At 44.0% G+C, this 13,386-nt stretch overlaps 1 protein-coding gene across 1 annotated transcript in view; it reads right to left on the minus strand.

Annotated features, from left to right (window-relative positions):
- Window positions 1–2,212: 2,212 nt before the first annotated feature.
- The window catches only part of htr4 (5-hydroxytryptamine receptor 4), an 88,903-nt gene continuing 77,729 nt past the window's right edge, over window positions 2,213–13,386 (minus strand). Inside the window, exon 6 of the mRNA XM_070913412.1 lies at window positions 2,213–2,291. Coding sequence (XP_070769513.1) covers window positions 2,213–2,291 — 79 coding nt within the window. The remainder of the gene's footprint in view (window positions 2,292–13,386) is intronic.

The raw sequence follows: 13,386 nt of genomic DNA on the forward strand, positions 1-13,386 counted from the left end.
CCTATGAAGCCCTTTTTAGAAGGTTCACTTCTGTTTCTGTGTCTGCTTTGGCTCTGGAAGACAACATGTTCGCTGTTTGTCTGTATTTTATAGCGTGTTTCCAAAATGTCAACTTTTCATTAACTAAAGAAAAACAGCTTTGCTTTAAATACATCATTGGTCCTCAATTGTATCTATAAACTGAAATCCATTAAATTTGGAGATGCTTTGTTGTCAATGAAATGAATCGTGCGTATGATCCATAGAAAGTTAGGTAGCAACCCTTTGTTGGGTTTTTAACTTGAGAAACTCCAAACCCTAAATGGTAATTTTACAACCATATTATTTCCATATTTTCTTAAAGTCAAACTGCTTGATGTCAAAGTCAAAATGCTTTTGATAAACTGCTCTTTTAAGCTGCATTAATCATTTTTGACCACTTGGTGGTGGAAAAGCTCTACAGTAAGCTGACATATCACAAGTTTATAAAGTTGTTTTGTGTTGGCAATCAGACGTGTGCACATCCAGCAGACAAAGAGCAACATTGTCTTCCTATTAAAGTTGTATTTCTCTCCACCTGATGAATGTAAGTCCAACGTTCACTCTCCTTTTAGCTCTGGTTTGGTCTCCCCCAACTCCTGAGAAAGTGATCTGGCTCTCGACGTTCCACTTTCTTTGCGAGCTACTTGCTAACTTTGTCTACCTGCTGTTTGGTGCTGGGCATGTAGCTTACAGTGGGTTTATTACATACTTGTTTGGTGACTAATGACTAAAAGATGCTTTAAGCTACAAGTACTGAGGACACAGAGAGAGGACAGTTTGCAAGGAAACGACAGGAAACTATAACTGAGGTTTTTTTTTTTAAAAAAGGACAAGGTTGCATTCTGGATACAGGAACAGTTGGCTTTAGTGTTCTCCGTTCTGGTACATTCTTTGATACGGCCTCCAAGGCGAGCGCAGACGGAGGGAATACATGGCGTGTCGAGATGGCGCGGGGGCAACACAGCATGGGATGATGGGAAAAGGGTGTTTCATACATACAAACGTAACACATGAGGACATGCACATACACACTCAGAAGCACACTTGTATGCAAACATTCATCACCACGGAAACACACATACAGACGCAGACAGACTGCAAAAACCTGCAAATGTAATCACACACACACACACACACACACACACACACACCATTACCCTGCACATATTGCTCCAGCATCATCACAATGTCTGTTGAATCATTCATGAGCAGCTTTTATGCGTTGTGGTCTTCTAACTTCTCATTGTGTGGAAAACAAGGATTCATACGGAGCCTCGTGTGGTGATGAGCATGGAGTGTGAGCTAGCAGCCTCTATAATAATGCACTTCAACAGTTTAGGTCAAGGATTTAACGCAGCCTTGCAACCACATTTTCCTTTCGGCTTAGTGAGGATTTAGCAAAGCTGGAAAGCTTCGACCTGGGAGACGCACAGGTTCTGCAGCTTTGTGTCTAAGGCTAAGACACGTGATGTTTAAAATGTGATGTTTAAAAAAAAAAGAAGAAAATATTGATCTCAACTCTGCCACTTGTTTCAACAGCTCATTTTGCCGACTCGTCATGCTCGTTTTATAAGGAACAACCAGCTAAAATCTACTGTCAGTCTCTTTGATTTTGTACTGGAAAACAACAGCGAGCATCATATAATAATCAGAAATAGGTCCTCTGTATGTAATATCAAATAGCTTTGGCAACATCATTCACTCCCACCACTCCCAGTCATTAATCACATCCCGCGCTGTGAAATTCTCCTGCACATTCCACCGAAGCTGCCGGTTCTCCACAAGACAAGCTGGACTTCACAGACAGCTACCAGCGGGCCTGCTGATGGGATCACAGCCGCTCTCTGGCTCCGGTTCAGTTCGACTGGGACAGCTCAGTCTCTGTGGGCCTGCAGACGGGAGAACCAGCGCGACAGAAACAGCATCAGAAAGACTAGGTCCCTGCCACCTTTAAAGACCACAGGTTGAGTTTGGGCTGAACTTTAAAACCAGATGCACCCCTTGCAATGTCACATTCCTCGCCTGGATCCCTAAAGTCCCATCGGGGCTCTGGTTTTTGGAGCTCTTCTGGATTTGTAGCGTATTTCAGCTCCGGATGTGTGGAGGCTGCGACTGGTTTCCATCCATCGACTCTGCGGTGACGGTGCGAGAGCCGAGGTCGTTGAAGATGTGACTGAGGAGTCGTTGTTGGTCACAAGCAGGACTCGTGGTCGGTGTGCAGAGACTTCTTCTCCTGCTCCGCGTGGTTCCCGTTGTGAAGGACAGAATACCTGGGAGGAAACAGAACAGGAGGAGGGGTGGGGAGAGAGAGATTAATCGTCATTTAAGTTAAAGAAAAAGTCATTTATCAAGCAAATATTTGCTTGTTACAGATTCTCAAATGTGAGGATTTGCTGCTCTTTTCTGTTTTACATCATTAGGGCTTTGAATATCTTTGGATTTTAAACAGTTGGTCAGTCAAAACACACAATTTGAAGAAGGTGAAATTTTCATTATTTTTATGACATTTTATAAAAACCAACCAACTCATCGATTTACCAGAAAAAAACAAAAATGAGAAAAAGATTATTTATATGAATCCTGATGTTGATCAATTATGACATAAAATGAACAGAAGACTTTAAACTCGTTGCTTGAACAAACATAAAGCTCTCATGTCTTTCAAACAAATAGCCTTCAGGCCTTTATGTGGGTCTGACAGCTATTCTGGTCAAACTCTCAGGCAAACCTTTCTGAAAACAGTTCCCCTTCAAGCCCTTTTAGAGGAAATGACAACCACCGTGGCTGTAACAGAACCTGGTCCCACCAGAAAACGCACAGCGACAAGCACCAAAAAGTTTGACATGGTCAACCTGCAGGGGCAGAAAATACCAGTCACAAAACAAAAAGAGGCGGCAAGTTGCTGCAGTCGCTCCTGTCTGGAGGGGCCTTCAGGGAGGCAGCAAAGGTGCAACAGAAGTCCAGCAGAAAAGCACAACTTGTCCAACAGCTTCATGTACATCTTAAAAAGCCAGTGACCTTCCAAACCACATGAGCCGGAGCAGACATTCACCACCGTCACACGGGCTGAACTGCTTATTTTCCGAGATTACTAGCAGCACAATCAGAATCAGACATGGTGCCCACCTCTAGTCTACTCACCGCCAAACAGTTCAGACTTGATAGGTCTTCGTAGAGGGATAATACACTCAGTTAAAGCCTCACGACATTCTCCTGATGGAAAGTGAGTCATTTCCGAACACAGTCCGATCCCTGCTTACTGGAAAAGTGATCCCACAGTCTGGGTTACAGGAGGGTGATTGAGAGAAGCTGTCAAAGCTGACCGCAGGTTGACTTTGTTACGAGACATTAGTGGTACTGGAAGGAGTGATAGTTAAAAAGCAGACAGAGGAGGAAGAGGTGGTAACCTGAATGTCTGAAAGGTTTTTAATATGGTTCACACACACCGTCATGGCTCCTCGGTCACTTAATGTGTTCAAAACCAAAACACAAGCCGAGTAGAAATGCACATGTTCTCCCGACTGATCCTGTCTTGAATTGTAATCTAGCTGACTTTTTTATGATCTGATGAAAGTGTGTGTCAAATTAATGTTTTCCTTTTATGGTTGTTGATGTGGTTTAGTGATTTCGCTGATGATACAGAGTGAAGTATTTGACTATTAACAGTAAAATAAATTTAAATTCAGAGATCGCCAAAATGAGCAAATAGAAATAAGCAAAGAGGGGAACAGGGATCACAGCGTGAGCATAATATTGTCATTACATTATTTTGTGACAACATATTAGAGTCATTTGAGTAGGAGGATGTGTGAGAGGGAAAGTAGTTCAGTGATGTTACACTAATTTGTTCTAGCAAGCAATTTTAATCTGACAAAAGAAGCATTTAGTAGCATCAAAGACGAATGTGACAGAATCTAATGCCACATGTCCAACATGCAACTGTAATTGGTTCAAACAAATGTAAGAAATCTGGAATTAGTACACAGCAAGTCAACACATCTCTTGTCGAGAGCAAGACGCACATTTGTTAACTATAAGTCAACTATAAGAGAAACTCGTTCTGCAGCCGTAATGGGTCTCAGCTGTGTACAGTCTATAGGCTCCACTGCATTTGAACGTATGCATGTGTGTATGGGGACGTGTACAGTGAACGATGATGGACATATCTGTGTATATGTACAAATGTGTACGCGCCACAGAGGCCTCACCGCGGGCTAAAACCATTACGAGCTGTTTACACAAACACCCTGACCAAAGACACTTCCTGCTGCCAAACTGGCCGTGAAATTTACCTTCCCGACAGCCTCGAACATTTGGGGATTTTCAAAAGGAAACAGGCTACAGATTCTCACCAGAGCGGAACCCAAAATTGCTGCCACATTGCGGCGTTAAACCCTCAGCTGGTCCCGCTGTGGTTCTGCGAGTGTGACGGGTTTGCTGCTTCTGCTCTTCGGTGGAAAGATGTTGGAGAGCCGGGGGAAGTTATTCACGACTTTTGGTGCTTTGCTGCATTAATCTTCATGGTTTGAAAACTATATTTTCATGCTTGAGCGCTTTATGCTTTACATCACTGACATCCGTCCAAATGATGCTCTAAATGATGCTGCCATCTGAGAAGTGACGGCACACCAAATGATGTTTCTAAAAGAAAACACTTAAATATGGAAAAATCTCAGCAACCCCATCAAATAGCAACTTTCATGCTGCAATCCGCGTGTTATCTGTGTGTGAATTTCAGGGTTTTCAGATAAACTGAAGGGTTAAATGCTCTTTTGCTTTGTCTTAAGCGATGTCTTAATGCATTGGCTTGAGTTTCAACGACAACAGACAGCTTTTGAATGTAACTTCTTGCACTTTTATTCTGGAAAACTGCTGTTTTTCTCTTTTTTAGCTCTTGTTCATCTCTAATGTGCTACCATTTGTATCTGTACAAGTTTATGTGTTCATCAGCGGTTCAGTGGTGGTTTGAACCAACAAACTATTAATTTAACTCTTATCAGTAAGTTGCTATTTAAATTTTGTTTTGGAATGAAATGTAAATACTACAACAATAAAACAACCCTGAACTTGAAGTTGGTTCACCAATAGTGAGGGTCATAAAGATAGATCTGCATCATCGACTCTATTTCCTGTGAACTTGGGTAAGTAGATTAGAATAAACATGAAATGATGATTAAAAATATATGAAACTGCAACATCTTGATTGTAGATTTTAAGACCGGGCCGACGTGTAACCAGGCTGTATCTTTATATATTCACATCAATGTAAATGACATGCAAACTTGAGTCAACCAGATGGAAATTTAAAGCTTTCCATCCATAATCATTTATAAATGAGAGAGGAAAGGATGAAAAGCCAACATGTTACAGAAAACTTCTCATCTAAAGTCCCATTAAAAAGAAATAAAGAACGCAGTGAGCGATGTTAATGTACAGAAATATGTATAATCATGCGCAGAAGGCTGCAAACTGTTAGTGTGTTCATTTGGAGAATTTCCTCACTTTTATATTTGGATCAAATTAAAATTTGGAGCAGGACATGCGGCTGCATCCACTCTGTGTTTATTTGTGGTTTTGTTTGTACACAACTGAGCCACCAGGCCAACTGGCAGAGCTGGAGACAGGATGGAGATTTGTTTAATGAGGCCAGAGGAGAGAGAGAGAGACAGAAGGCCCGGATTACAAGCAGACTAAACATTTCGACATATTTTGGGCAGTAGTGTGGCGAGCATTCAGTCTTGATGAAGTGCCCTTTAGCAAGACTTTGAATGTGCTGTGCAACAGACCCTGATGTCTGCTGTTCCTGTGGGGGAGTGGGAAAGGAAAGGACACATTTCCCCATAAAGATCAATATGTTGGAAGTCCAAACAACATTGAAATATGTATTTCATAACCTTGAATATAGGTGGCAGAGTAACTAACATTGTATCTCACACTTTCAAGGCTGATAAATTAGTTAATTAGATAAACTAGTTGATGAATTGTTCAGTGTATCAGTGTGTTTCTTGCTAACAATAAATAACAGTTGATTGAAAACAAAATCTTATTTCAATCTGTGAATTCAATAGACTTTTGCTCCTGGTTTAGCACCCTGAATGTTGCAGGCTAGCTGCTCGAGGCTGCATTAGTCGCTAATAGCATAAAACACCTGAATCTCCAGGTTTTGACAAGGAAGAAGAATGCGTGGAATAAAAAAAGACGATCTCTCTTGTTCTAATTAACACTAAAGTTATGAACAGCTATGAAATGACAAACTGTTGCCATCATTTATTCACTCAGTTGGAGGCTTTGAGCGGCCCTAACGGGTGAGTTTGGGAATGAAGAATGTTCTTAAAAGTAATTTCATTCAGAGTGCAACCAGCAGTGTACAACACGGGGAAGGTAGCGCTTGTTGCTGTGGAATTAATGAGGAATTGATTAAAAACGTTCAGTCACTTGTGTGAGATTAAAAGCCACAAACCAACCTCGGGTTGTGGGTGTTTTAAAGATCCACCTCTAGTGAGCGATATAATAAAAACTGTCTCATGTTTAAGTCGATGCATTTCACCCTGAAGCTTCTTCAGCACTGAGGATTAAACTCCACTGCATTAACCCGAGAATTAACCTTTACAAACGGGCACTGTTCTAATACAATGTAGATTTCCATTGAGTAATAAGACAGTGCTCCTACAAAGGTTCATTTGCAGGTTAATGCAGTGGACAGAGAACACTGGGAGATAAAGTTTTACCTAACACGTCCTCCGATGTGTCTAGACATATGCAGTACAAGGAAAGTCAGCTCTACAAAAGGTGAATAAAAATAAAAACATAAAAAAGCTTTTCAAAGAGAAAGAAAAACCCTTCACATTTTCAAGTACATTGGCCTTACTTTTGCTTTCAAGGGCCTGACAGTCAGTCTTCTAACTGTCTGCCCTTTTTACTTTAATTTAGTACTTAGATAAAAAGTGTTGTAAAAGGTAAAATGTCTTCATCTCTCCAACACATGTATGTAACTCATTAAGGGTCAAAAGATTTAAATCCACCTGGTCGGCTTTCTTCAGGATTTTATTATTATAGAATTATATTTTGGCAGTTATTGTTTACGGGTACATATTCCCACAACTATTCCCTCTTTTCATTAAAAACAAATTCCTTTCGTATTAACGACTGGAGCCTGTTTAGTGACTTGCTTGAGGGCGCCTGAGCAGCTTGTATTTGGCCACTTTGGACTGCTTCGTGGCAACGTTGGTACTTTGATTTATCAGGTATTGAATTCACTGAATATCTGAATACGTGATTTATTGACTCTCTTACAAAGATGTGAACACTCTTGTGTGCCGTTTTTTTCTGGTTCTTTTGGTTCAGTGATTTGCAGGCCAGAAAGTTAACAAACGTTAATTCTGACCTACGATGGAACGATGTTTGTCACCAAACACATTCCTGAATTTGTGCTTTGCATGAATGACAGGAGAAGTGTATGTTTGCAGCAGTTGGTGAAAATCCTTTCCACCCAGTTTCTTCACAAGTGATCCAATCTTCCACTTCTATAGCCTGTGGGCTGCCACACACACACACACACACACACACACACACACACACACACACACACACACACACACACTCTCTCTCTTGATGACCACTCCAGATCTCTCGCCCTCTCGACTCCCACTAATCACATACTCAGCCTCTCTCTCTCTTTCTCTTCTGATGATCCCACTCAGAGTCTTTCTGTCTGAAGTACAATAATTGATCATCACAATCAGGAAGCCTTTTCCTCCTCTTTCTTTCTTTCTTTCTTTCTTTCTTTCTTTCTCGCTTTCTTTTGTGCTTTTCTGTTTCTGTCCAGGTCAACACCGACCAAGACAACAGCTGTCCAGTTTCAGCCGTTTGTCACTCGAGGCAAAAGCACCCGACAGAGAAACGAGAGCTCACAGCCCACTGTGATACTGATAAAGGGGAGGGTGAGGAAGGAGGGTGATAAATATGAGATGAGTATAATAGATTGGAATTTGAATAGAAAAGAGAGATTACACAGCATTGAGCTAACCAGAACGAAAGGAAGATTTGCAAAAATTATTCAAAGTTTACACCAACGAGGAAAGTTTGCCAGCAGCTCAACAACAAATATGAAAAATATGCAAGTTGGCAAGAGCAGCATGACTTTCTAAGACTTGCCAGAAAAAGAAAGAAAGATGTATTTTACATAAAACCCTCAGTGTTTGCACTCCTCTGACCTTGAAGGAAGATTTGTTTGGAACCCAAAGATCCAAAAATGGGCAGGTAAGCAAAAGCATCTTCACTGTAAAACGAATTACAGTAGGTAAGTGTCATCACCTCAATTACAATGACACTGAGTAATGTTCTCTGTGTTGGGAGGAGGGCAGATAGAGGACAAGGACACGGAAAATAGTTTAACACAAAGGCAGTTTAAGAATATTTCATGTTTGCTGTCTTTTGACTTGATAGAAAAATCATGACGTCCGTTTGCACAACTTTCCACAACAAAATAAAGCAGAAAAAATAAAACTCAGGCAGAAACCCCCCCCCCCGAAAAAAAAGGGACTGAATGAGGTTAAAATGTTGGTTGGGAGTCCAAAAATTCAAAACAATCAATGTTTACAGTCGGTAAGTGAAAGTAGAACGGCTGGCACCAGGTCGACTGAAGGAATCAGAAAGTTGGCCTTTCATGGGATTAAATCTCGCCGGCTAGTTTTGCTCCTCTGCTGCTGGACGAGGCTGGTCTGAAGACACGTCAGAAAGCATTAGATAGAACTGTAGCCACGACCCGAGAAACCCACTCTGCACCAGGCAAACAGAGAAAGAAGTGAAACTCTGAAGGAAGGCAGCTGCACAGACTGTGTTGTTTCCACAGTGATGGAGCACCGTGAACGTTTCATATATGGTCCGAGGAATGAAGGTGTGAGGTTAATAAGTGGCTGGTGGTTTGTGAGCGAAAGCTAGCGGCATCAAAACGGCACAGCAGCTGAACACAGCAGAGTTGATAGCTAACTCCTTCCTCGTCGAAAGCTGGAACGTGAGACTTTCTGCATAAAGCAGCATGAATCAATATTTCTTATACAGTTAATCTTGAATAGAATGACAACCTGTAACGGTTTGCTCGTAGTGTGTTTGCAGCCATTGTTTCAGAATCAGAATCAGAATCAGAAACTGTTTATTGCCAAGTAACATACATTACAAGGAATTTGCTGTGGTCTGAAGGTGCTATTGTTTTGATAACAAATAAGTAGAATATAAAAGCTAAAATAACAATAAGAATAAAAATAAAAATAAGATAAGATAAATAACAAACAGTGCAGTGACCAGAATAAAGTAAAGTAAAGTGTCCAGATAAAGTGTCCAGTAGGGGGTGAGTGCGTTAATGTAACGCAGTGGGGACAGGGGTGATGTACGTTAATATAACGTATAGCTTGTGGTAGTGTTCGGGGGGGTGTCAGTGAGAGTTTGTCAGGTTGACTGCAGAGGGGAAGAAACTGTTTTTGTGGCGGGAGGTTTTGGTCCTGATGGACCGCAGCCTCCTGCCAGAGGGGAGGGGGTCGAACAGATGGTGTCCGGGGTGGGAGGGGTCGGCAGCGATCTTCCCTGCTCTCCTCAGGGTCCTGGAGGAGTACAGGTCCTGAAGAGATGGGAGGTTGCAGCCGATCACCCTCTCTGCAGAGCGGATGATACGCTGCAGTCTGCGTCTGTCCTTGGTGGAGGCAGCAGCGTACCAGACGGTGATGGAGGAGGTGAGGATGGACTCAATGATGGCGGTGTAGAAGTGAACCAGCATTGTTTGTGGCAGGTTAAACTTCCTCAGCTGCCTCAGGAAGTACATCCTCTGTTGGGCTTTCTTGATGACGGAGCTGATGTTCAGCTCCCACCGGAGGTCCTGGCTGATGATGGAGCCCAGGAAACGGAAGGACTCCACAGTGTCCACTGGAGAGTCACACAGGGTGATGGGGGCGGGTGGGGCTGCGCTCTTCCTAAAGTCAACAACCATCTCCACTGTCTTTGAAGCGTTAAGCTCCAGGTTGTTGCTGTTGCACCAGGTCACCAGGTGGTCAATCTCCCACCTGTAGGCAGACTCATCCTCTCCAGAGATGAGTCCGATGAGGGTGGTGTCGTCCGCGAACTTCAGGAGTTTGACGGACTGGTGACTGGAGGTGCAGCTGTTGGTGTACAGGGAGAAGAGTAGTGGAGAAAGAACGCAGCCTTGAGGGGAGCCGGTGCTGATCGTCCGCGAGTCTGAGACGTGTTTCCCCAGCTTCACGTGCTGCTTCCTGTCAGACAGGAAATCTCTGATCCACCTGCAGGTGGGGTCAGGCACGTTGAGCTGGGAGAGCTTGTCCTGAAGAAGAGCCGGGACGATGGTGTTGAAGGCAGAGCTGAAGTCCACAAACAGGATCCTGGCATAGGATCCTGCGGAGTCCAGGTGCTGGAGGATGAAGTGTAGAGCCAGGTTGACGGCGTCGTCTACAGACCTGTTGGCTCTGTAGGCGAACTGCAGGGGGTCCAGCAGAGAGTCTGTGATGGATTTGAGGTGGGACAGGACCAGGCGTTCAAATGATTTCATGACCACAGAGGTCAGGGCGACGGGTCTGTAGTCATTTAATCCTGTGGGCCCTGGTTTTTTGGGGACGGGGATGATGGTGGAGGCCTTGAAGCAGGCTGGCACGTGGCATGTCTCCAGTGAGGTGTTGAAGATGTCCGTGAACACCGGAGACAGCTGATCGGCGCAGCGCTTCAGGCAGGATGGAGAGATGGAGTCTGGTCCAGCAGCTTTACGCGGGTTTTGTCTCTTGAAGAGCCTGTTCACATCTCTTTCAAGGACAGACAGAGGTGTCGATGCTGGAGGAGTGGGGGGCGCTGTGGGGGGCAGCTGTGGTGGTAGGAGGTGAGAGAGTTCAGCCCCAGGTGTGATGAGGGGGTTGGGGCTGTTGGGCTGGAGCTGGTGGGTGATGGTGTGGGGGATGGTGTCAGGACTGTCCCATTGTCTTTCAAAGCGACAGTAGAAGTCGTTGAGGCTGTTGGCGAGGCGTCGGTCGTTAGCAGAGTTGGGGGCTCTTGGCTTGTAGTTGGTGATCTGCCTGAGCCCCCTCCACACAGAAGCAGAGTCGTTGGAGGAGAACTGGTTTTGTAGTCTCTCTGAGTACAGTCGTTTAGCTTCCCTCACCGCCTTGCTAAACTTGTACTTGGCTTCCTTAAACTCTGCTCTGTTGCCACTCTTAAACGCCTCTTCCTTTTCCAACCTCAGCTGTCGCAGTCTTGCTGTGAACCAGGGTTTTGTGTTTTCTTCACTTTTAGTCTGTGGTTCAGTTTCTCCAGCAGCAGCAGACAAAACACTCAACACCCAAACGACAGACAGGCAAAATTAGCGATGACTGTAGCTAGAAGCTTTTTCTTCAGGAGGCTGTGGAAACCAACTCAGAGCTAAATGGATAGTGAATATTAATTTGTGTCTCTCAGCTTACTTTAGAGTTCTTCTGGGACCCTAGTGGCCACAGTCCCCACAGTGCAGCGCAGGGATGCATCATTGTCCTCTCTTGTCAGTTCGGACAGAATAATGTATGTTTCCTTCCTGACATCCGTAAAGTGGGCAGCCTAGCCTACGCCACAGCTTTTACAGAGAGCGCATGACGTTTGGGTCGTGGCCAAGTATCGTCTTTTGGTGACATTGAAGGAAAATGCAGAACTGTCCCTGAGGAGGTACTCAGTACCTATTTTGTCCTAATGGACTAAAAGCATAAAACAAAGCCAGGTGAGACTTTGGAGTCTAATACGCTGCTGAGAGGACAACTCCTCTGAGCCATACTTGCATATCAAAACTCCAGCTACTCTGCTAATCAGCATATAAAACACCACAGTCTTCCCCTTCTTCCTCCTCACCCTCCCTCGTTAGGATCTAATGGCAGCCAGCTCCCCCCCTGAGCCGCGTGGTATTCGATGGCACGGCAGCGCTCGCTTTGCAAAGCGTCACTCGCTGCAAACAAAAACTTCCTTCCCTTTTCTGTCACAGCGATACCATCTGCACTTTCAGGCTTAGTCTCAGAGACAGAGGCGAGGCGTCCATCATAACTCCCTGGGTTCGTACCATCAGAACGCAGAGGTATCAAGATGGACGCTTTGATTCAGCCTGTTATTTTAGTTTTTTTCCTTCTTTTTCTTCCTCCTCGATAAGAGGTTGTAAGCCCGTGGGGCTCAATCAGACTCGAGTCCTCGAGTGCAGCAAGGGTGATGGACCTGGGCCATCTCTGTGAAAAAACTGTTAAATCAGAAATGGACCTTTTACTGATAACAGGGACGCGACACAGTCAACATGATTGGCACAAAGGAAAGGCATGTTTTTTACACGAGGACTGGTGGCACTCTGCTCTGTTCTTCAGTGCACATAAATATTTTTTCTTTTCTCTTCAGCTTTCCACTTTCTATTTTCTCTACGCCAGTGGGCTTTAAAATATTTTGAGTATCAAACACTCACTCCCCGTAGTGACAGGTGGCTCTGAAAGGTTTGTAGCTTGCTCTTTTGTTTGGTGATAGTCAGCTTGGATTCACAGCAGTGAATAATGGACCAATGACCACCCAGAATCAGAGTATATTCCAAATACTACAGTGATATTATGACCGTCTAATTTTTGAAAACTCTGTAGTCCTCCTACATATTCTAATGGCATGAAGTACTATTCCGCACATCTGTTTTTGCGCTTAGTGTATTAGCTTTGCATCGGCAGATATCCTCTGTGGTAATCGTCATTATGATATATTGCACCTTTCCCCTTTACTCTACGGTCTGCACTCTCTTTGCAGTGGGTCAGATAACAGCCTAAAGAATCTTTTTCTGGAAGCTATAGTGAATTTCTTTCTCAGTGGACTCTCAGACGGCTGTAGGGATACTGAGCTGACCTGCAGCGTTGAGCTGAGCAGCACTGAGGCTGAAAACACTGAACCTCCTGCTCTGTTTGTCTCAGAACATTAAAACAAGGATTTAGCCTGGACACAAGCACTGAGGCATGAGGGTGAAGTGCGCAGGCAGGCAGGCAGGCAGGCCTGTGGGGAAGTAAACACACCACACATGCATGCGCGTGTCTGCACTATATGTGTGTGTGTGTGTGCATACTATACAGCATGTGGGCACACACACTCGTCACAACACGAGTTGCGGAGCTGAATCATTAAGCAAGCAGGGTTCTTCGTCAAGAAGATGCTGCACAAAAATACACATGTAGAGTAGCATAAGATTGGAGGTAAAGGGGCCATGGTTTGTGTGTGTGTGTGTGTGTGTGTGTGTGTTTTAGGAATGAATGTGCTGCTGGCTCTCAGTAGATCAGAGGTTTGATTATTTCTGGATGACTGACGCCTGCAACGCTCCATTCCTCAACTAATTGCTTA

This window comes from Enoplosus armatus, chromosome 10 (assembly GCF_043641665.1).
Source record: "Enoplosus armatus isolate fEnoArm2 chromosome 10, fEnoArm2.hap1, whole genome shotgun sequence".
In the NCBI taxonomy this organism is placed as follows: Eukaryota; Metazoa; Chordata; class Actinopteri; order Centrarchiformes; family Enoplosidae; genus Enoplosus; species Enoplosus armatus.